This window comes from Python bivittatus, unplaced genomic scaffold, assembly GCF_059951505.1.
Source record: "Python bivittatus isolate LINGU-HERP-01145 unplaced genomic scaffold, Pbiv_v1 ctg000410_np1212, whole genome shotgun sequence".
Classification (NCBI taxonomy): domain Eukaryota; kingdom Metazoa; phylum Chordata; class Lepidosauria; order Squamata; family Pythonidae; genus Python; species Python bivittatus.
The window spans coordinates 15,463,158-15,487,089 of NW_028277067.1; the positions used below are offsets into that span (position 1 = coordinate 15,463,158).

General features: G+C 43.0%; 1 protein-coding gene across 2 annotated transcripts in view; it reads left to right on the forward strand.

Annotated features, from left to right (window-relative positions):
- The window catches only part of LOC103054364 (RNA binding protein fox-1 homolog 1-like), a 31,501-nt gene extending 17,839 nt beyond the window's left edge, over positions 1-13,662 (forward strand). For both annotated transcript variants that reach the window (XM_088143575.1, XM_007437300.3), the window contains exons 3-12: positions 2,335-2,478; positions 3,013-3,066; positions 4,401-4,493; positions 5,854-5,914; positions 7,732-7,785; positions 8,499-8,634; positions 9,920-9,959; positions 11,780-11,850; positions 12,157-12,229; positions 13,481-13,662. In XM_088143575.1, coding sequence (XP_087999701.1) covers positions 2,335-2,478; positions 3,013-3,066; positions 4,401-4,493; positions 5,854-5,914; positions 7,732-7,785; positions 8,499-8,634; positions 9,920-9,959; positions 11,780-11,850; positions 12,157-12,229; positions 13,481-13,525 — 771 coding nt within the window. In that variant the 3' untranslated portion in view covers positions 13,526-13,662. The remainder of the gene's footprint in view (positions 1-2,334; positions 2,479-3,012; positions 3,067-4,400; positions 4,494-5,853; positions 5,915-7,731; positions 7,786-8,498; positions 8,635-9,919; positions 9,960-11,779; positions 11,851-12,156; positions 12,230-13,480) is intronic.
- Positions 13,663-23,932: the final 10,270 nt, after the last annotated feature.

The following is a 23,932-nucleotide window of genomic DNA, read 5'->3' on the forward strand; positions in this document are numbered from 1 at the left end:
TCTCTCATGCTGTGACCATTGCTATCTCAGCTGATCATATGACTACTGCTTTAAATAAACTGGTCTGGTTTGCGCATTATGTTTTGCTCAAAGGGGACTTGCTTGCTTATATAAAAGTAGCCATCATGATTTGTAAAACATGGTTTATCACTTAGCATGATGTGAATCCAGCCAATCATGTGTTTAAAGTTGTAGCAGACCCACAAGTTCTCTTTGTACGTGCCTGTTATTTTTCTGGTAGTTGCATCCATATGTGATCATGCATGCCCCTAATAGGCCATGCCCTCTCATGGCTAATCTGTAGCAGGAATTTTGAAGACAAGTTCAACTCCCTCCCCACCCCGGCCAGATTAATGGCTTTTCTGGCTCTTCTGTTCCTCCCCCAATCCTTCGGCACTTCAGACATTGCAAGATAGAGGCTGTGCACATTTGCTCTGTTCTCAGAATGCTGCATCGTGGAAGTTGCATTGTGGAATAAGAAGGGCCATCTGCATGGAGAAGAGAGAGGTGTGGTTTTGGGGTGGTTCTCTATCACTGGGTACCCTGATCTTCTCCACAACATTCTCATAAATTATATCCTCTCTCAGCTAGTCTTGCTTCTCTCCACTAACAGTTTTCCCTGTGCTGCCATGTGTCTGTCCTGTTTGCTAACCCAAGACAAAATGTTTGCTGGTGCATTGAAATATGTTCTCAGTGAATTCTTTTTCTGGGGGTGGCAGGAGGGGAGGTTGGAAAGAAGAAAATCCCGTTCCCTTTAAAAGGGAAATAATGGATGTGGTATTGAAATTGAGATTTGTGAGAGCGAGGAAGAACTCTGGATTTCTCAGAGCTTGCACATCATTAGGCAAAATGAACGTGGAGTCATATAACTGGGGCAGGAGGCTCTTAGTATGACACCATTCATGAAGTTAGCAACATTATGGATGGTTTCTAAAGAGCAAAAGATAGGCCCAAGGACCTAAACTGGATTGGAATCCTGGCAGGGATTGATGGAAGGTTTGTAATTCATTGTTCCCTTGATGCAGTTCCTCCCAACTTGTTATTAACTGGGGGAAAAAACATTCACATTATTAATAATTGTGGGAAGGGTATCCCTCTGCTTGGCCAGCATCACTTACACCTGCAAGGGACTCGAGGCTTGATAAATGCTCCTTCATGTTAGAAGATATCCATGCACATAGAATATTGGCCCACCTGATACATAATTAGGCTAGAAATCATTTCTCAGATGGGCTACTTTTCTTGTTTTTTTTTTTTATTTATTACTTGAGAGAATACTCAAACCTAGGATCTTCCACTTGGTTCCTTAAGTGATATCTTCCTAGGAATTCTGCTCCATAGGTATATGTATGTATTTATTTACATTTATCTGCAGCTTCTTTGTGAATGCTGTGCAATTTGAAAATTAATAGAGATATTAGGAAGCAATAGAGACAATAGGAAAAAGAAACCAGGAATCAGTTCTGGTATCTCTCTTTTGTACTGTTACATCATAAGCCAGTGTTGTCCAAACTTGGCCACTTTAAGATGAGTGGACTTCAACTCCCAGAATTCCCCAGCCAGCATGGTTGGGAATTCTGGGAGTTGAAGTCCACTCATCTTAAAGTGGCCAAGTTTGGACAACACTGATCATAAGCCAAGTGCAAGGGATAGTTCAGAAAACATAGAAAGGATTGACCATCTTCTTGTCTGAGCTAAGCCCACTAGAGAAAGCCTCATTGCCCTGAAGGGGTCATAAATTTGACTTTGCTCAAAGCAATCTTTTGTCCAATTGGGTACCCTCCAAAGGAGTAGGGACATTAGGTCCTGAAATCTCCAGCCACCATGGCTGGGGAAAATCTCAAAGACCCCTTCCTGAAACCCTGGAGGGATCACGCCATATGAAGAAGACAGTTCTAGCTCAGTAGATCTATAGCTTGAAAGCAGTTTTCAAGATTCAACATGAGGATGGTGTAGGTTGATGGTTACCAAGTTTTACAGAGGATGCAAGGGGCTGCTGCCACCATATGTAACCCAGCCTCTGTGCTTTCTCCTATATAATGGCCAATACATTTCTCATGGAGATGTTGCTATATAAGTCTTCCCTGTGCCTCATGGCAACTGGTTTTCTTTCCATAGACTGTAGTCAATCACACTGCAAATTTCAGTATCCTCCCTTGTGACTGCTTCAAACTTGAATTGAATTCAACCTGATCTCAGACACGTTCAGCCTTCTTTTCTCATCCATGGCTGAATTACAGGATTTGGAAGGTCCCTCTCTTGGTGAATATGGGGAGAGTTGACCCAATGATGTGTGTGATCCTGCTTTCTTCCCGTCCCCACCCTTCCCCATAGCAACCTGAAGAAGTCCCTGCACCTGAGCTATCTCCAGAGACAGAAGAAGCCGAGAGCGAGGAGAATAAAGCCCAGCCCAAGCGCTTACATGTGTCCAATATCCCTTTCCGCTTCCGTGATCCAGACCTGCGGCAGATGTTTGGGGTAAGTCAGTTCTCCCTGCATCCTTAAGGAGACTTACCTGACTTCAGTGCTGGAATCCTTAATCTTTTCATTTACATTGGTTTCTTTAGTAAAAAAGATCAGGTCTTGTGTTCAGGAAGCACCTTGCAATATCTGTGAGTCCCAGACAGTTGTCCAGTATTGTAATACTAACTTCAGCACATTGCCAGCTCTTGAGATCTGAGCTAGTAGAAGCACAACCTGTATTTCCTGATGTAGGAAACTATGTGGGATGGGCTGGATCTCCCTGCCATAGGATGTTACAAGTGTCTATATTTCAGGTGAGTTGTTGGAACAATACCTGCAATTTGCTCCAAAAAAACATTGAGACCCCAACAATTCATCTAAAGAACATTGGTTATTGGATAGAATAAAAAGCAAAATAAACAAGCATATACTTTTAACAAATACTGGTATATAGTTTGAGCCCATATATATGGCTGTGAATGAGTCTCTTGATAAGAACAGGGCTGTGCATTGCTTCTGACAGTGATTGATTTTCTTTCTGTTTTCCAGCAATTTGGAAAAATCCTCGACGTGGAGATAATCTTTAATGAGCGTGGCTCGAAGGTACTGCCAGGAGGGGGAGTTTCCTAAGGAGGATGCTGTATTGTCTGCGTTCTGTGAGCAGAAAAGAAATGCAGGATTTGGTGATGGCAGACAGTCAAGCAATGCAACTTTTTTGCAAGGTTGCATTGATTTTTAGGAATGGTACTGATCCAGCCCCAAATTTTGCTAGTTATTGCCTTGACACATTCTGTGACAGTGGGCGTATGTGTTAGAATGATGCTTTGCTCTGACTCATTACTACACACCAGACCACGCGGGTGATGTCACTAAAGTGCCGTGAGCTTCCCTCCTCTCTTTGCAGCGTTCCGGTGTGTAGTAATGAGTCAGAGCAAAGTGCCGGCTCTGCTTTGCTCTGACACGCTGAGTGCTGGACTGCGCGGGTGATGTTACTAAAGACTGCAAACAGAGGAGGCATGGTTTAAGTGCCATCAGTTGGAGGAGGTGGGAAGTGCGCAGTTGCAGCCCCGGTTACAGCCCTGGCTCAAATGGAGGCTCCGCTCTCCCAGCCCTGCTGCTTGAGGTGAGAAGCCGCAGGGCTCATACATTGGCATATAATACGCATATCGGTGTATAACACACAGCTAGGATTTCAGCCCCAAATTTTAGGGAAAAAAGTGTGTGTGATACGCCAATAAATATGGTAATAGTGTAAGCTAAATATAGCTATATTTCCTTTTCTTATCTCATGCCTTTAATTTCTTTGGCTCACTATTTCTAATTCCCTTTCTGTTGCTTTTTATGTGTGTCTATATGAATGTAGCCCCAGCACATCTGTTGGGCCCACAGTTGGGCAAGGCAGCTATAACAATTTTTCTTAGGGATGATACCTATCCTTGCCTGTCTCTTCAGGCAAGATGCTTGAGTATTTCAGTGTGAATTTTGGCTTAAAGTTTGAAACCAAAATAAAGAACTTAATTCTCTGTGGGAACAGCTTTGTACTACCATTAGAACAGGGATGAGATCCTAAAGACCTCATGAATCCTTAAATTAGTAAAATATAATCAATGCATGCTCCAAGGTTGCTGAATTCAAAAAGGTCTCAGGATTGGCAGCAAGATAAATAGGAGAGAGTTACTAGGGTTGAAATGCTTTGGATTTGAAACAAAACGACACTTCAGAGTGCAAAGAGAGATCCTGTCTGCAACTCTTTAAAGCAGCCTCAACTTTCCCCAGGATCACATGGCAACTACAGAGGACTCCTGCATGTTCTAGTAGCACTTTTTTGGAATTCAATCTGAGTGCTGCACAGCCATGTAACTCACTTCTGATTGTTTTTGCATTGCAAGTAAATCTTTCCAGTTTAATCTAGTGACACAGATCTGCTATTTTCTTAGGGTTTTGGGTTTGTTACCTTTGAAAACAGCCAAGACGCTGACCGGGCACGAGAAAAACTAAACAGCAGTATTGTGGAAGGGAGGAAAATTGAGGTGAGAGTTTAATTCATGTATCATACAAGCATGTATCAGCATATATAACTTTGTTCAACATGGTGTTTACTATTGGCCCCAACTTGGGAGTCTTCTAGATATATCAGCTTAAGCTCCCAGAATTCCCAGTCACCATGGTTATTGCTGAAAGTTTTAGGAGTTGGTTGGGCAAGATTGGTGTAAGCCAGCCTTTCACAACCTGGTGCCTTCTGAGTTTTTGTCCTAGAATCCCTGGCTGTGTTGGCCAGGGGCAGGGAAGAGTCCTGCCCAAACCATCACGTTTCTATAAACTAATAATACATTTAATTTTCCAAGTGCTGTTTTTTATGTCAAGTTTGTTTACTTCAGAAATTTCTGAACTGCCCACTCAGGCTAATCTGGGGGTTGCAGAATCTAAAATATCAGCATAAAACAGCACTCTTAGATGCCCACATAAATCAACCCAACCAACATACATACATACATAAAACCAGCAAAATGTAGCCCACCATAGCCCCCCAAGTCACCACTAGGTTATGTCTCAAATGTCTGCTTAAAAAGAAGTCCACATCTTTTTCTTCTCGTACAGAGATGGGACCTTAAGCAGACCCTTTCTAGATGGTCTCATAAGACTGGAAGAATCATCTGAAATAAAATGGTCTCTTATATAACCCAGAATATGCTGTATAGGTCTTTGATGACCAGCACTTTAAACTGGGCCCAGAGCCTACTGGCAACCACCACAGCAACCACAAAATCACTATTGCAATAGTGTTCTGTACTATGTACAATTCTGTACCAGTTGTAGCTTCTGAGTTATCTTCAGAGGCAGGCCTATGTAGAGCGTGTTACAGTAAGCATGGTAATAAAGATGGGACATCACGAAGTTGAGGTGGGGAGAACCCCAGAACAGCCCAGTGAAAACTCTTGTGGGGAGAAAGACAGAAACTGCAGGAGTGGAAGCAGAATAGAATACTGGGGACTAGAACTATCCCTTTTGTTAATATTTATTTGTACCTGAGTATACTAGAGGAAGCCTAAGTCTTTGAGTGGTAGTCCTTATGTTGCCAAAATATGTACCACCAGCACATAAGAGGGAGTTATCAGAAAAACAGCACTTCAAACTGAGCAGTTCACTGAAGGTTCCTCTTCTAAGACTCAGTGCAATACTTAACAGCCAGGGAAGCAGGATATGTTGTATGTACCTGCAAGGAATACTGAACAGATTTATATGTGAATTCACCCAAAGTCTTGCATCTTAACAGCCACGTCAAGACTTCTTCAAAGACAAGTTATAATACCAGCCTGCTTTACTTCTAGAAGAAATGAGTACAACTTGATGCCCATGTGATCTGACTTTCTGCTTCTTTCTCCCATGCAGGTCAACAATGCCACTGCCCGTTTAGTCACCAAGAAACCCCCAGTGGCACCTGTAGTGAACGGTATGCAATAAATGCAATATGTTTTCTTCTACATGCCATCTTTAAAATAGACAGTCTAGGGTTCTCACACTAGAACATGACAGCAAAGGCCTGCTCTTGTGCAAGACAGTACCTTCGTTTTTCTGACTAGCATGGCAAGTAGGTGCTTGGGGCTAAGGCGAAGCAGGTAGTCTGCAGTTCTCATATGTCCTCCCCCAGACCTCTTTTTCAACCTCCAGAGCCCCCAACTTTGGAATGGGTGGTTTTTTTTTCAGCCTTTTTTTGTGATTTGGGAGATTTGGGGGTTTTAAGGAGTTAAATGATGTCATAAACTTGTAGAAGCTTAAGACATATTTCATACTTCAAAAGCCATCCACCCCCACCCTCAAATTGGACCCATTAATTCTGATTTGGAGGAGGTTAAGGAGCCCAAAGCATGCCTTAATTATTTGCCAGGCTTAACACCACCACATTTACCACCACTACCCAAAAAAAAACCCTGCCAAAAAAGCACTGAAAATGATGGCCCTGTCCAATCCAGTGATGTTATGATGTCACTGGCCATGACTCCCTGGGCAGAGGAAGGATGATGATGATGATATAGCCCTAGTCTCAAGTAAGTTGCCAATTCCGAGTACACAGTGCTCTGCATCTTTCTTTTTGTCTTTACTCCCATGCATTATGGCTAGATTTGTACAACATGTTTAACCACGCTGGTATAGACTTGCTGAATTTGGTTAGTTTTTTTGTGACTTAGTGTGTTGTGCAAATGCAGCCAGTTTGGTTTCTTTATGACACTTTGTTGGGTCCAGATGCTTAGAAAAGTCTCATGGTTCAAGAATATTGTATGAACTCAGAAAATGATCTCATTCATTAACCAGGTTAAGAGTGTTGGACAAACCCAGTTTATATCTTCCAGTTTTTGTTGCAGCGGTGCTGCCAGGTTGAGCTGGCCATCTGCCAGCCCGTTAGAAGAAGAGCCGTGGCAAGGGATAAAAAGGCCTGTATGCTGAAGTGCAGTCAGTAGGACCTGGTGCCACATGAAAGACTTAGGCTTCAGTTGTCTGGAACCCGGTACAGAGTCCGAGGGAGTAGAATACATCAGATGTCACGCTCCAAGTTCAGAGAGTGACCTCCATCTATTGAAAGGAAAATCCCCTAACACTGTCCCATTTCCCCCAGCCCCCAACTTTTCCTGATACAGTAATTAGAAACTCTGATATTGGGGAAGCTAAAATCCATACCAGGAGAAATTGTTGATATGTCTTCTCTCCCCTCGACACCCACCAAATATTGGGCTTCTGTATCCAGAATTCCCGGCAATGGCCGTGCTGTCTGGGAGTTAAAGTCTATGCATCTGGAAGGTACCCAGGCTAAAAAATGTTGCTTTAGATCCTAAGCCCCCCCATGCCTCTACCATGCTTTCAAATGTAGAGGCTATATACCACCAGGACACTGTATAAAGTTGGCAGAATAGAAATGAATCAATAAATGGGGCAGCTTGTAATGGGATGGAAATATTTAAGATGCGTGCAGATTCCACAAAGGCATCATTTCTGCCCTGGCATTCTGTTGCTGGCATGGATTTCCAATAGTTTCCAGGGTTGTAGTACTCCAACTAACAAGACAGAATTACTTCAACCAGCTGTCAGACACAGTCCCTGTCTTTCTAAAACATATGCATGGGCAAATGGCTTGGCATTTTCTGTCAAGGTTGGGCAGGTTCTGGTGAGCTGGGAGATTGGCCAGATATGTGGGGAGACTGGCAGAGCAAGAAGAAAGAAGATATGAGGCATATTTTTCATTTGATTCTTCTCTCTGCCTGGATGTCGTTATAGGATGGAAAATCAATCCTGTAGTTGGTGCTGTCTATGCTCCTGATCTGTACACAGGTAAGTGTGTTATGTGTTAAACTATACGCAACAAAATTGGCATGAAATACATGCATGTGTACACACACACACACACACACACACACACCCCTGCATTCATACAGGTCAAGAATATACGTTTGTGTTGATTACATACATATTTCAAACTAATATGTGTGTATATGTACATTTGTATATGCGTGCACATGTGCACGTGCACACACACACACACACACCCTGAGGCTAAGAGAAAAAAGTATATAACAATGTTAATTTAATTTCCATATTTTTTAAAAAAAGTTCAATTTTTTAAAAAAGGAAAAAACAATGCCATAAGTTGATCAAATGCTGGAAGTTCTCTTCATTACCCCATTTAAAAACAAAAATGGAAATGTTGACAGAAAACATACTCTCAGCAATCTGTATCCTCCGAATGTGGTATAATGACTAGGATTATTATCCTCCCACTTAAATTTTTGGGATTATTGGGCCTAGCATTTTTACCCCAAGTTGAAACATTAAGCACACTTAACTGTGGTTGCTTCCTAGAATCATTCTTTGTAAGCTGCTCTGCCCCTTGCACTGGTAATGCTTTGAAGCACAAAACAATTCCTTTCTTTGTCTGTTCTGCTCAGTTCCACTCCTGTTCCAAGTCTGCCTCTCTCATTTCTCCCTGTATTGGAATGTGCATTTTCTCTCTCTGTTTCTGTCTTTTATTGCTTCCTCTCACTCAGTGGCGAGCATCCCTTACCCCATGATGGCACCTGCTGCTCTGGCCTATCGTGGGACCCTGCGAGGGCGTGGCCGAGCCACTATCTATAATCCCATTCGAGCGGCACCTGCCCCCTCTCCAGTTCCAGCCTATGGCAGGTGAGCATTGACAGAGATCAATGAGGAGCTCATGATGGCTTGTAGGACACTAATAATGCCTGCTTAAAACACCTTCCCAGTCAGAAGCCCTCTAGAGCAGTACAGTGGATGATGGGACCAACCATCACATCTGGAAGGTGCCAAGTTGAGGAGATTTCCTTAAGACATCTTACTAAAAACCTGGATATTTCATTTTGTTTAAAAGTGTATTTCAAGCAATATAAAAGTGAGGCGGAGGAATGCTTTTATTTTGGACTTGAGTTTCCTCCTTTCCTGTATCAGCTCTCGGGTTGATTCAGCTCTTCTCCTCAGAGCCATTAAGGCAACTTTTAAAGCAGCTGCACCTTGCTTCAGTCTCCCACAGAAGCCTGAAAGATGTGGTTGCTTTACTAAATGGCAAAGAAGTGCTGTGCTTGTGCTTCCATGATGTTTGAAGCTCTTCTACATCATTTTCAAAGCAGGCACAACCCTCCTGGATGGTCGGTTCGTAGGTAGGTAGGAAGGCAGCTAGAGAGGGAGGGAGAGAGGCGCTAGGGCAATATTTGGGAAGAAATGCCTTGAATATAGGAGGGCAAATTTGGGGCTGTGGGAATGGAAAGATGGTATTTGGATTCAAAGAAATGATTGTGGGAAGGGAAAAGAAATACAGAATTGCAAGCTAGCTACAGGGTTGCGATGTGCCTCAAAAGTCCCAAGATGAAGTGATGGCCACTGGCTCAGATGGCTTTAAAAAACTTCCCCCTCTCCTGCCCACTTCTGCCGTCCAATAATGTTAGGACTGTTGACTAAGGAATGTCAGGGAGCCACAGTCCCATCCTCTCTGGAGTGGGGTGGGGAATTTTGTTCTCTGGTGAGCTCAGGTCAGGATGCAGATAAATGAAGCCTTCAGAGATGTTATGCCTCTCATTTACTGGAGTGCAGTGAACAGAAAAGGCATCGAATATTCTTGCTTTTTTCTTCGTTTTTTTCAATAACCGCCTGCCTGCTGCACTTGTGGCCTGATCCAGCAAGTCTTGGAATGGGCATATGAACATCAATACTCAAGTGCTTTGAAGACTCTCCATAGTCTCTCATGCCAGATGCACAGTTCTTCTTTCTGGTTGTTAAATGGTCCGGGGAAGGGCATTGTGCAGATGCTCAGGATCATGCTTTGCTCCTCATATGTTGTATGATTAAATTTATAATTAAAAGCAGCTTCTTAAGAAGACTAGCTGGCATTTGAAAGGGGTGGGTCTAAAGGGAAAGATGCTTCCTGCTGCATACTGATATTTCTTCTTCCACCCAGCGTGCTCTATCCAGATGGTCTATACAGTTCCGACCTCTACGTAAGTCCTCCTCTGGGTATTTCTGGGGATTAGGGCCCAAGGGTCCTGGATGGGGGTGCCCAGCTCAACAGTCCCAAAGCAGAAAAGGGGTGGCAGGACTCATGACCCTTGCAGGGATACGGCTATGTTCTTTGAGGGACAGAGTCAGTTCAGAGCCAAAAAGGACTTTGCGTCATCTTCGGGAATGCCAACATCATGCTTATTCTTCACTTCTAGTTTGTGCTTCAGTGCAGAACTTAAAATGTAGGTGTCCATCCTGGATAAAAAGAAGGCATGGTGCATTCTGATGTTTCTTGCACTCATGTCATACACACTGGAAGGGGGTCACACAACTTGCTAAGGCCATTTAGGAAAGTTAGCCAAGTTCTCTTCCTTCTTAGCAGAGAGGACAGACAGAGGTCTTTTCAGTACAAGTAAACTGGGTCATTCATCCAACAGATTACAAGACTGAGAAAGCAGCTGATCACTTTAATGCTCCTTTCCCTTTATATATCTCTTTTAGTAGGTTTTCCTAAAAAATTTGCTAAAAAAAAAATCATCTCCTTGGCCAATTTTTCTAAATGCACAGAACCTCCACTTGCTTAGCAGGGTTGAGATCTGCCCTGCCTTTTTCTTTTTTCTTTTTCTTTTTGGCAGCCTGCCTGCCATGGGCGAGCCCTACAAAAGCAACTATATTGTTTGATGTTATTTTTCCTTCCTCATAGGTGTGGCTGTTGCAAGCAAAAAAAGCGCTGCTAGCGCTTTTTTTTTACCAGAATAATATTACAAAATAAGAGACAGGAGCAAGTGTGAAATGCACATGTATACCAAAGCTCAACAAACACGCTCAAACCAAGTAGAACCTTCATATTTTAAATGCACTCTGAAGCTTAACATTAATGGGGTGCAATGGCATGAATGTTCACACCAGAGATTAAGAAACCAGCCAACCCAACATTGGAGCAACAGTTTTCACATTTACACAACTCCAGCAGCAGTAGCCATATGTGTGTGTGAAGCACACAGCCTTGTATTACCTACTGCAGAATAAAGCACAGCACATGCAGTCTATCATCCACCCACATTGCTGCTGTATTCTTTTTAAAAGCAGCAACTTGCTAGGTTTGAACCACACAGCAGTGCTTCTGCTTCACAACCACGTCACTCAATCCAGTCTAAACCAATAGCAACAGCAACATGAATGATCCCTGTTGCTCTGCTGGAATTTTTTTTTCCCCCAAAAGCAACCCAATCCTCAACCATAGAACAATTTTTCCAGTTGAGGTGCTCAGAATGCTCAAGCAAAGCTCTACAAAACAGCTAATTTTTATTTCAGCCTTGAACTGAAATTGAATGGAACTCTTGGAACACCTCTGCTTTGTTTCGTGCTCAGACCCCTTGTTTTCAGAGTGGACCTTTTTGCACTGAAACATTTTGCATGTTCCTACCGCGTCATAAGCCACCCAGTCCCATTTTAGTGAATCTGTTGATTAAACCAAGTCTAGTTAGGTGGGCAGGCCAGACTACAACTGAAAGTATAGGGAAAGGTGGGGAAAAAAGGGTGTGCTGTGGCATGGGGCTAGCTCAACTCCAGTGCGCACTGGAGGAGAGAAACCTATTATCACGTAGTTGATGTGTAAAAAGAAAAAAAGGCTCTTCTGAGCAGAATCAGATAGGCAGAATGACAGCTCAAGGTTCCTCTTCAGTTGACAGGTTCAGGAGCAGGAAAAAAGATAGGTGGACGAAGTCCTTCTGTTTTTCCCTAAGAAATTGATGGGAGGTAGGGGTGGGGTGGCAGGGTGTTGGAATGATTTTTATGTTAGCTGCTTTTTGCATTTTAGGGTTATCCTGCAGCGTACAGAGTGGCCCAGACACCAGCAGCTGCAGCCACGGCAGCAGCATACAGCGATGGGTATGTAGAAGCTTGGATTGACAGCATCAACTGTTTTTTGAAAGCCTGTTGCAAGGGGAAGGATTCTTCAAGAGTATGGGGATCGTTCGTGCCTCCCTTTCTAGTAGGCAACCTCACAGAAATGCCAAGCTGCCCATTGGCAAGCAAGAGCTTTTCCTAGCTTTGAATGTCCTCCTTTTCCTGGGAAAAGAAGTTGATGAACCCAGCGGGGAAGCCCTGCGGGCCATATCTGGCTCATGAGTCCGAGATCCCCCCCACCCCTCACCTTGCCTACTGATGTCTTCTCAAATCTTTTCCCCACTGCAGGTATGGACGGGTCTACACTACTGCTGAGCCTTATCACCACGCAGTGACCCCTGCCTATGGGGTTGGCGCCATGGTGAGTCATTTCATGAAACGGCCACGCACGCCACATCTGGAAAAGAGCTGGGCAGGGCCAGAAAGTCATGCTGTCCAGTCATATAGCGTAAGCCAAGAACATCTGTACAGTTTAGGCTCTAGTGCAGTGTTGTCCAAACTTGGCCACTTTAAGATGAGTGGACTTCAACTCCCAGAATTCCCCAGCCAGCCATGCAGTATAAATACTGAGCAGATAAACAGTGTCCCTCCTGTTTGAGTAGCAGACGTTTGCACATCAGTTGCATTTGGAGTAGCCAACTCTGGAATGGCAAAAGAGAAGGGGGGGGAATAATAGTGAAAAGTTGTTTAATAAAATATGCACAGTAGTCATGCAACCATCATCAGTTAGAACTCGCAGATCTGAAGAATACAGATGCATGTAGAAAGAATAAACTTTGAGGTATATGGTTACAGATATATAAACGGTGATTTTTTCCCGTGGAATATAAGATACACAGATGCAGGATTCTTTACCCATCCCCCTCAAAGTTTGTTAAAGCCGCAGCTCTGAGTGTGTTTTTATGAGTGGGAATTGGGCAGTTTTTGAAATGTTAAAATCATAATATCAAATGAGGCATTATTGTACCACTGCAAAATGCCCAGCAGATGGCAGTGTTCACTTACTCACTGACAGTGTTCCTGCCATTTCTTTATGTCCTGCTAGTCCACACCAGGTAGGTAGTAGGATTCCAATTTTGGTTCTTGATTTGCCTGTTGAATGACTTTTAGTGGGAAAAACCCTCTGCGATACTTTCAGAATAGAAATCTTCCATCTCCCCTAGAGGGGAATGCAGAAGTGAAACCACCAGCGCAGCTCTCAACCTGTGAGAGTACCTGTGGCACCTGTGACAGTAATGTTGCATTAGGTCTGAAATTATGTGTTACACTGGTGAGGGGCAGGAGAGGGCATTCACGGGGAGCAGGAAAGTAAAATATAGATTAGGGAGGGTTTCTTTTTTTCCCCCCAAAGTGACATTTTCTTGCATTAAATCTATTTAGCTCAGGGAGGATAGGAGTTGTGGGTCTGTATCCTCTTTTATCAATTGGGTTTTGCATCTTCCTTATCTTTAAAATTCCAGTGCTGTTGGCTGTTATTGACTGACAGGTGGAGAAGAGGCCCTCCTTAGAACCTTTGTTCAAGCATTCCATGGCTTCCGTTGCTTCGAGGTCTTTATGCTGTGTTTCTAAACCAACCCTCACCTCTCACGCTTGCTTTCTCTCTTTCTGGCAGGCTAGTTTATATCGAGGAGGATGCAATCGCTTCACTCCATACTGAAGGACCAAGCACTGGGGCTGAGCAACCAGGAGGTGTCCGTCAGTCGATGGCACGGATGCTGGGATCCAGTGCTGAGAACCTTGTCTCTCTGTGTGTGGGTGTGTATGAGTCTGTGTATGAAGGAGAGAATTAGGCCGTTGGTGCAGATATCTCCCACCCAGCAATACACTTGATACTGGGGGCTGCTCAGGAATTTTCCCTGACCCTGTAAGAATCTTTAGTGTTATTCACAATTCTGGCTTCTTCTGTGTCTTCTGATTGGGTAGAGGCAAGGAGGTGGGCAGCACACCGAATCTAGATGCAGACCAAACTGCAGACAAACAATCACGGCTAGGTTATGGGCCTTGGGATCAGCAGGTGTTATATTTAAGTAAGACCACGGTGAGGGGAGTTTGGGGAAAGCCATCTCTTGAACTCTGTCCCAAAATTCTTGTATGATCCAGCCATGATTAGAGAGGCTTCCAGTCTTTGTACTGGATCTGATGCATTTTAAAATCTGCATTGAGGCTCTTATACTTGTTACGGCCTCAGATAAGGAACTGGGGGGTGGGAGGGGGGCACACTGCAGTTCCATTTGCCCAAATACTCAAACTCTGATCAAAATAATTAATTTCCAAGCCCGTGGGGTCAAAACTATAGACTTACGCAGTCATGGTTTTCCCCAGGAACCTTGGGAACTATTATTGGGAATTGCTGAAAATGGTCAATCCAAACTCTCTCCTGGTCCACTTCCCATAGTTCCTGAGGGAGAAGGCATGGTAGTTTGCTGTTACAGAGGTGACATGGAGCAAGGGTGGAAAATGTGTCACTCTGCTGAGGTGGTTGGATTCCAGCTCCAGTCATCTCTGCCACTGGCTAGGACTGATCTGGAAAAGGCCATCTGGAGGGTCTCAAGGTCCCTGCTGCTGCCATACCAGTAGACTCTTTTGCAGTTCTCTGCTTTCACCCCTCATTTGCCTATCCTTTTCCTTCTCCTTGACTGCTCTTTTATATTTTTCTCCTTCATGCTGAGCTCCCACTCGTCTCTTTTTTTGTGTGTGTGCTTTCTTGTATTTCCAGTCTGCTTTGGGTATCAGCTCAAGACAGGTGGTAGCTGAAACAAGGCTCTTATTTCCTGTAAAAATGAAAATCATGTTTTTTGCTTACAAATGTTCCCTGTTATGAAAAGATGTCAACACATTTCAGATGTCCTCCCCACCTCCCGCCCCCACTTCTCTGAGTGGCCATGATGCAGAAGAAAGAGTTTGGTTTGCAGGAATGACATAGCTTTACTTGCATCAGGAGAAAGCAGCTTTATCCAAGGGAGTCATTCTCAGGGCAAGTCCTAAATAAGCAGGCAGTGCTTTTTTCACAGTTCTTCCATACCCCTCATTCGGTGCAAGGTCTTTTTGTCTGGGTTGAAGAACAAAGTGCTCCTGTCTCCCTATTTTCAGAAGCTGACTGGGCTGGGAGTGAAATCTTCCTTTAGCATTGGCCGCGGAGCAGTATCTTGCATTCGTACTGAGGGCAACAGGCTTGCTTACTGGGCCCAGGGCCAGCTGTGTGGCTTTGCCTTCAAACACTTTGTCATTGTTTGTCATTATATCCAGCATGTATCGGCGGAGGCAACCATCACGCTCTGCCTAATGAACTGCAGCAGTTCAGCCCATCAGCGTATGGAAAAGCACGCAGAGCCATACGTATAGGCATTGTCCGTGATTACATCCACCGCTGCATCATGTTCTCAACATTTTTGGAAATGATAACAGTACAGACTGTTACGCTGCAGCCTATGCACTTAAAAGGCATTTCTCTAATTCTGGTCTGTGACCGTAATAAAATATTGATTGATCGAAAAGGCATTTCTAAAATGTTTTGGCGTGGACTGTGCCTCGCACTCCTATCTCGATCTTTCTGATTTTAATGCCCTAATTTTGCTGGGATTGATCTCATAAATCAAGAACAATTAATAGGGAAGGGTTATTATTTTTTATATTAAAAGGTGAATGCTTTTAGCTGGAATACAGATAAATACTTCATTGTGGATGTCTAGGAAAGATCAACAGATTAGTAATATCGGAAACTTGAATGCTCATCGATTGGGAAATTTGCATCCACTGACATATGTTGATATAGATATATACACACATGCATGTTAGTATAGGACTGGAGCCTAAGGATTTTTTTAAATGCATTTTTTTAAAAAATGGAATACATCTAACCATCATTTTCTCCTAAAGGCTGTTGATCCCAAAGCAGAATCCATTTCTGTTTCTGGCCATTTTGCTTCACTGTATTTCTGAGTTTCTGTTGCAGTGCCTCTTAAGTTCACAATGCAATATCTCAGGGAAAAACTTCTAAATATAGATGCTTGTTCTTCTTTCTGCTGTTTCCATGTTACTGTAATAAAATCCTGATTCTGGCTAATTTCTATTATTCTGCTTCTTCCTCCTTTTCCTCCATCTCTTTTTCTATTGCTGCATCCTTCCTCTTTCCCTTGTTCAGAATGATGCCTTATTTCCAGCAGTCCATTGGGGGGTTGGCAGGGGTCTTTCTGAAAGGGGCAAGCTAAGATTGGAAATAGGCATTAATCTGGAGAATTGTGAGTGGCTTGAAAAAAGAAAATGTTCATTTGTTATTTTTTAAAGTTGCCAAACAGTTTGCCTAATGGTGATAGTAGAACAAAATAAACATGTATATGTGCACGTGAGAAGCAATGCTCTTGTCAGATCACTTTGGCCCCTATAAAACTTTTTGCTTGCCCCTGTTTAAAAAGATTTGGCTGCCATAAATATCGAAAGCTTTCCTACTACTCTTTGGAGAAAGGAAATCCAGTGTAGCGATAAAGTAGGGTGAGTCTGTTGCCATTTTTAGAATGCCCTCCCGTGAAGCCATTATGTAATGCTGGATTTTCACCGTATCTGCAGCAATTGGTAAGTTGCCTTGGGTGCTCCAAGACTCTGAATTACATTTCTAGCCCCTGTAGACATGAAGTATGAACTTAGAGGGCAATGTTTGCTGAAATCTTAGTAAGCAAAAAGATCAGAGGAATTGGCCTAATTTAATTTAATTTAATTTATTTACTTATCAAATTTGTATGCCAGCCAACCCCCAATGGCTCTGGGCACCTCACAACATCTAAAATAAGGAAAACACAACAATAACTAGTTTGAAAATTGTGTGTGTGTGTAATCATAAATAAAAGAGTCAAGGTTGGGTTTTTTTTTACTTGACCCAGTTCACTATCCCAAAAGTGATGTGGCGTGAGTGTATCTATGATTTTTTGAACTGCAGGGCGTGATTTGGAGTGCTGTTGTTTCTGATTCCTCAACCTACCTTCCCACTCCTTTCTCCTAACATGCTGCTTTTCCTAAACTAATATTTTGTGTTGCCTTGTTTAATAATGCCTTTTCTTGGAATGATTGCAGGCTGAACTAAGATCTCTTGGCTTCCTAGAGTTGATTCCATTTCACTGCCATCAAAAGACAGATCTTTCTCTTAGAACCTCTCCCCATGTTTCTGAACAAAATTGTGTTTTTCCCCAGCACGGTCACCCCTACTAAAGAAATGTGGCTCCAGACAGTGGGGCTTTTGCACCTTGAGTTAACTGAGTAAAGCAAGAATCTACTGCAGTACAACTTACTGGTACAGCTATTAAAGGTGCAGGAGCTCTGCTTTCTTTCGCACCTGGCCATCCTAATCCAGTCTACTGCTGCAGCAAACCTCTTCAGAACACTTGCCTGCATTTCAGCTAAAAATTAAACCCCTGCAAAGAAAAATTCTAAGTTAGACTTTCTCCCGCTGTGCTCATTTTGAATCTGGGGGGAATTCTTGATATCTGCTTTCCTCCCACATGCAGGCTGAAATGATTTAGTCCATTCTGTCCACTGGATTCTGCCCTCTCATTGCTACAATGTGCAGATCAAGCTTTGCAAATGAGGTTCAGGGTGTTTTAAAGGTGCTTGTTGGAACATAAATCCCATAGACCTCTGGGACATGTATTTCTGCATCAGTGGGCATCGTTATTTGAGAAAGGGGTTCCTTGCCTTTAGAAGTTCATTTTTGTTGTCACGCAGCTGTCAACTATAGATGTATATGTCCTTTTGCAATCTGGTTCTGCTCTAGCATTCTGGTTTGAATTCTTTTGCACGCGCTTTTGCTTTCTGTGAAGCCATTTTCCCTCAGTCTTTGCTTTCCTCCACTGCCTCTTTCCTCTAATGGTTTGCTCTCATACTTTTCTTTCTCTCTTTCATCTCTTTCTCTTTTCCTATAGCTTTGCCTCTTTCTTTGCTTTCATGCTTTCTAACTTTCTTGCATAGCCCCCCCCCGCTTTTTTTTTTGTTTGTTTCTTTTCCAGCTCAGGTTCAAATTAGACATGACACGGGATGAATGTGGATGGTTGGGTATAAGAAAGGGAGGCAATGGCATAACCCATGGTTTCCTCAACCTTGGCGACTTTGAGACATGTGGACTTCAACTCCCAAAATTCCCCAGCTAGCATGCTGGCTGGGGAATTCTGGGAGTTGAAGTCCACACGTCTTAAAGTTGCCAAGGTTGAGAAACCCTAGCCTAACCTTTTCCTTCTATGTTTGCTGCAAACTGTCTTGTGTTCCCAATTCAGGAAGGGATGTTCCTTCCCTTGCAGAATGAAAGCCCATCTTAAAAGGAGGGATTTTCAGCAAGTCACCTTCTGGATGGGAACAACAGCTTTGCAGTTTCTTCCCCAAGCCCTTTCTGTTTACTAGTCTGTTTGTGCTCACAACCTCTCCAGGTAAATTTTTTAAAAAAGGATGGAAAGATACATGTGACTGGATCCTCCTGTCACATTTAGGTGTAGTTTCTTGTCACCCACAGAGATCAAGAAAAAAGTCACCTTGGCAGCAGAAGTTTCTTTTTTTCCTCCTCAGATTTATAATCCCCAGTTGAGGCCTCACATAGTCACTATGTTAATCCATCACATTTATTTAATGGATCCATGATTTATTGAACAAACTACAACTGGCTGAGTTCACACAACAGAAAGCCTAGTTTACAGTGTGTTTTGCACAATAACAAAGATTAGGCCAAACAAACTCTACTGTGGTTCTGTGCTGCTTCTCATTTGTTCCTCAGCTTCTTGGAGTTTAACTGGACCCTTTCTTCTCTCTCTGCGTTCTTTGACTGTTTCCCCCAGGGCAGACTCTTTCTGGTTTGGCTCTTTGCTTTCTTCTTCTTTGCTTTTGTTTGCTCTTCTCATGCATGTGTGCTTTCTTGCTTGCTAGCTGACTTTTCTCTCTATAGCTTCATTTCTGCATGCATTCTTAGGTGAATTCTTAGGTTCACTACGTTATAATATAGCTATATTGTAGCTATATTAATTAACTGCAGTATGAAAGAATGAGACTATCTCCTGTTCTTAAAATTAAGGCAAGAAGTCATTTTGCACTGCAGTGTTTTTGTTCCACCGAATTTAAATTATCCCGGAAACGTACCTGTAGCATGTTTTTTTCCTCTTTCCAGCTTTGTTCATACGTTATCCAGTCTGCTTCTCCTCTGAACTCTTACTGCCATTTCTTTCTTGTTCAGCTTCTCCTTGTTTCCCCTTTTTCTTCTGCATTCTTGTCTTTTTTTCTTTCTTTCCTCTCTGACATTCAGGAATCTCCCCTTTTTCTTGGTCCCATGTTTGCTTCTTCTGGTGTTCCTCTTGTTTACCAAAAGCCCAGTGTAGGATACTCTTTTTCAAACCATGGCAGACACCTGTGGTTGTGATTTTGATCAAAATGAGAACTTCTACCTAGATTTGGGTCAGTATTCTGTATGCCAGGCTGCTTTTAGCTTCACTAGCAGAGGAAGATGGTGGTGGAAATCCACATATGTGTATGATGCTATGTACCCTTTAGTCCTCATTATTATTTATTTGTTCTATCTCCTGTCCTTGACAGCAGCATGCATGTATGACCTCAGAGGATCCACTCTCATGTATTGGCCAGATCCTCCTGTCCCTGAGCCACTCGCACCTAAGCATGATACAACCATGCCCTGGTAATATCTTCTTCCTGCCCTTTTCCTGTGACTCTGTCTTCATCTCATCCCTTTACTCATCTCTGTGAATGAGACAGGCATAAGTAATTCCTAGCTGTACCAGTGTTCAAGTACTGTACTATTTCCCCCTTTTTGGCACCCCATCAAGGGCAGCCTCAAATTGCGGGAAATCTGTCAGGTTGTTATTTTAGAGAGAAGCCAGGTGATCGGCATGACAAGAAAGAGAGGCCACAGGGGTGGGATAGAGACAGGCAGTGGGAAGAACCAGTTTCACGCCAGGATAGCTTTCTGCTGATTCACAGGTTGAGGGATAGCATTATAACTCAACACTGGGGAAAGGCCTAATTCCAGTTCAGCTAAAAACAATTTAAGCCAGTCTCACTCATGGCCTGGGGACGAGATGGAGGCAGCATCATGGGGGTAGGGTGCACACAGAGACAAAGATGTTACCAAGACACATTTCCCTTCTCTTCTTTCCTCACTGACTCATTGATCTTTTTTCTTGTTTCACTCTTGCTTGAATTGCCATCTCTTACACCCTCCAATCTCTTGGCTGGCCTGCTCCATTGAACATGTGCTATCTCTTTGCAATTTTCGTCTTGCATCTTCTTTCTTCTCATTGTTTACGATCACCCATCCAACCTAGCCAGGCTTTTTACATTGACTAAACATGTGCTCACCCATTTGGCTATAAAGAGGGAGGGGGAGCTATTTTTTTATCATGAAGATGGGGCAAAACAAACAAACAAACAAACCATCTTATCTTCATGTTCTTCTGTTTAATTCTTCCCTTACCTCTGGTTCAGTTCCCGTATTTAAAATAAGCCAGCTGGGAGAAGTCTTCAAGTAGCAGAACATGAGAAGAGAGAGCAAAGCAAGACGGATGTCTTGCTCGCTTCTCCCTTGCATTCCACTTAGTAGGAAGCTAAAGACATCCCTTGGGAAGGAGAGGGTGGATTGAGCAAAGAAGTTTCCATCTTGTCTGGGCTTGCCTGCTCTCCCTTCTTTGCATGCTGTTCCCTCCCCCCCCTTCTCTTTCTCTGAGTTGTGCTTGTTCTCAGTTTCTTGGTCTCCTGTGGTTTGAGGATCTATCAGTCTAAAAAAGGCAGTTATCCAAGAAATAGAATAAATGGCCAAAAGAGAGAGCCAGGGAACTTCCTTTTTCTTTTTCTTTTGAAAATGAGCTGAAGTGCCTTTAGCCTTTCACAAGGACTCTGAGAAGAGAGAGGATTGTTTCCTGATTGGATGGCACAAGGCAAAGAATTGGCCATCTTTGAAATAACAAGGGTAGTTGCCACTGTTAACTGAAATACAGTGGTACCTCGGGTCACGAACTTAATTCGTTCCGCGACTCTGCTCGTGACCCGAATCAAATTTTCCCATAATGTTCAATGTAAATACGGTTAATCCGTTCTGACCCCTACAAATTTGGTCGCCAACCGATTTTGGTCGCGTCCCGAATCAAATTTTCCCATAAGGTTCAGTGTAATTACGGTTAATCCGTTCTGAACCATATGTATTTTTTTTTTAAATCACAAAAATATGAAACAAAATACAGTACAGTGCAGTACGAAGAGAGAGAACGCTAACCTTGCTCGAGGTGACTTCTGGCGTGGAGGACAGGAAGGCGGTTATTGCTTGGAAGGAGAGTCCCCCTCCCTACAGGAAGCCACAACCACGTGTCACGGCAGGGAAAATGGCCACGGATCCTGTTCGTCACCCGATGCAGAGTTCGCAGATGGAAGCAAAATTTTGCGAACGGTGCTGTTCGTGACCCGAATTGGTCGTGAACAGAAGCGTTCGTGACCCGAGGTACCACTGTATTACCCTGCAAAAGATGGAACAAACTTGATACTATAGAGAGAGAACCAGAACTTGTGGAAGGAAATTTCAGGGAAGCCAATATTGACTAAACATTAGGAGAAGATCTCCAAGTCCCACTCTTAGACCAAAGTGAGATTTTTCTCAATGGCCCCTTCCCCATCCTTGCTTTTTTATTTCCTTAAAATTTCCATCTTATAAAAAACAGTAGCACTATGAATGCTCTTACATGCATCCCCTGCCTCTCTCCCCCTTGAAAGATGCAATCCAGTAGCCCTCGATGGATGTGGGTTGGAATACAGCTCGCATTTCCAGAAGCCATCATGGTCTTGCTGACTGAGGACAACTGGAATTATGGTCCCAACGTATTTTAAGGGTGTTAGATTTGGCAGACCAATAAGTAACCACTCTTACCCATTTCTTGCCTGCTTCTTTTTCGTTATCCTTTTCTATTCACATGATTTTGTCCCTCCTCCTCCTCTCTTCTGCTTGTCTGCTGTGATATTTTGATTTGGGCTTTCTACTTACTACTGATGTTTATCTTGCACTTGCTCAGGCCATCAACTTTTTTTCACTCTTCCTGTTGCCTTTGCCTATCTCTTTTTAACTTACCGCTTGCTGTCTTTGCCTCTGCAACACTGCGCACTTTCTTCCTTTGCACACTTGTCTTGCTTGCCATCTCTTCTTCCTTCTTTCTTCTCTCCTCAAAGCATTTCCACCATTTGCTTGTCATGATTTCTCTAAGGATGTTCTAATCAATTTTGCCACTTAATTGAGAAACAGCTGCAAGCGGGTATTTCTGTTCTAGAAATGCCAAGACTTCTACTCGGTTGCTGTGCAGCTTTTGTGCTATTGTCAAGCTACCAATGCTGAATCAGCACTAATGCCATGTTGTTGATATGCAGAAAATGTTTGGCATTTAGAATGATCCTATATATAGAATCTATATGCAGCTCATGTCTTTCCCTTTCTTGCCTCTCTTTTCTCTCTCCTTCCCCCCTTGCATCCCATACCTAATTCTGTACTGATTTTTCCCCCAAGTCCCCCAAGACTTTTTCATGCATGATGTTCCAGCCATCTGCTTTGAATCACCTCCTTAATAAAACCAGCATTGTCTGGAATGTATATTTTCAAAAATCTTTTGAATGTCCTCTCTCTGTAATTGCTTTCATACATTTATATTGAAAAGCTGTGATGTGCTTTTTAACTTCATGTGTGATACTGTGCTTTTTTCTTTTTTTCTTCAGCCTTATTTGCTCAGCCATATGCACTCTGCCTTTTGACTCTGTTCCTTCTTCTTCCATCTTTTCAGAGGCTGTCCTTGACTCTTCACTGCAATGTAGGAACCACTTTTACAAGCGGTGTTCCCTTTTCTCTCTCTTTTGCTTCCTCTCTCTTTTGCTTTCCCTTTTCTTGCTGTCCTGGCCTGTTGCCATTTTTTCATTCACTCCCTTATTAAGATAACAATTGGGGTTAGGGATTTTTCTTTCTTCAAAAAAGAGCATCAGTGACTAGGATGCTACTGATTTGAATTAAATTTGGGTTGGGTGTGGAGGATAGGGTTAGGATCAACCTAATAGTAAATCTGAACTTGGCTGATGAAAAACAACTTGCTGTTTGTTTACTCTTGTTTTTTTCTGCCTTCTGCTTCTCTCTAATGCGTCCTGAGCCATTTCTCCTTCTCTACCCAATTATTTCTCTTTGCTTTTGCCCAGATTCCTTTCCTTTCCTTTCCTTTCCTTTCCTTTCCTTTCCTTTCCTTTCCTTTCCTTTCCTTTCCTTTCCTTTCCTTTCCTCTCCTCTCCTCTCCTCTCCTCTCCTCTCCTCTCCTCTCCTCTCCTCTCCTCTCCTCTCCTCTCCTCTCCTCTCCTCCCCACCCCTCTTTCCTTTCATGGTAATGAAATAAGAGTTAAACAGCCTTGTTTAAAGACTTTCTAATTTACCCATTTTGCTTACTCCCAATTCCTGGCCTTCGATGCATACTTCTATCTCTTGCTTATTAACTTACTTTCTCTTGCTCTGTTCATGCATACTTGCCCATTCTTACTTCACATTATCTTTCCTTTCTTTTTCACTGACTCTTCATTCTTACCTGTTTTTGTTTGTGCCTTCATAGAATCCATGTTTTCCTCTCTCCTCCCTCCTTCCCTTTGTCCTCTGTGCCTCTTCTCTCTGTTGATCCCACTCTGTTTCTCACATCTTTCTACATCCACACACCCTTTCGTCTTTATCCATCCCAGAGTGCTGCAATGAAATTTTTTTAGTCTCTGGGCTTTAGAGACCATTATATAGGCCATTATATAATGTTATTCAGTTTCTTCAACATATACGAAGCTACCTACTCTGCTTTTGCAGTCTACCTTTTGAGTCTCTCCCAGGACACTTTGCCTGCAGTTCTGTCTTGGTGGCGTTCCTGCTCCTATGGCCATGAGCTCTGAAGAGATACTTGGTGTGTTCATAATTATCTTACATGTGAGTGCTAAGGCTACTTGTGGTTGGGCTTTTGTATGCTATGCTCACAAGAGTCTATGAGCAATAGAGCACGGCCCACTTCTTCAGGTATTTGGGAATGAATGTTAATCCTCT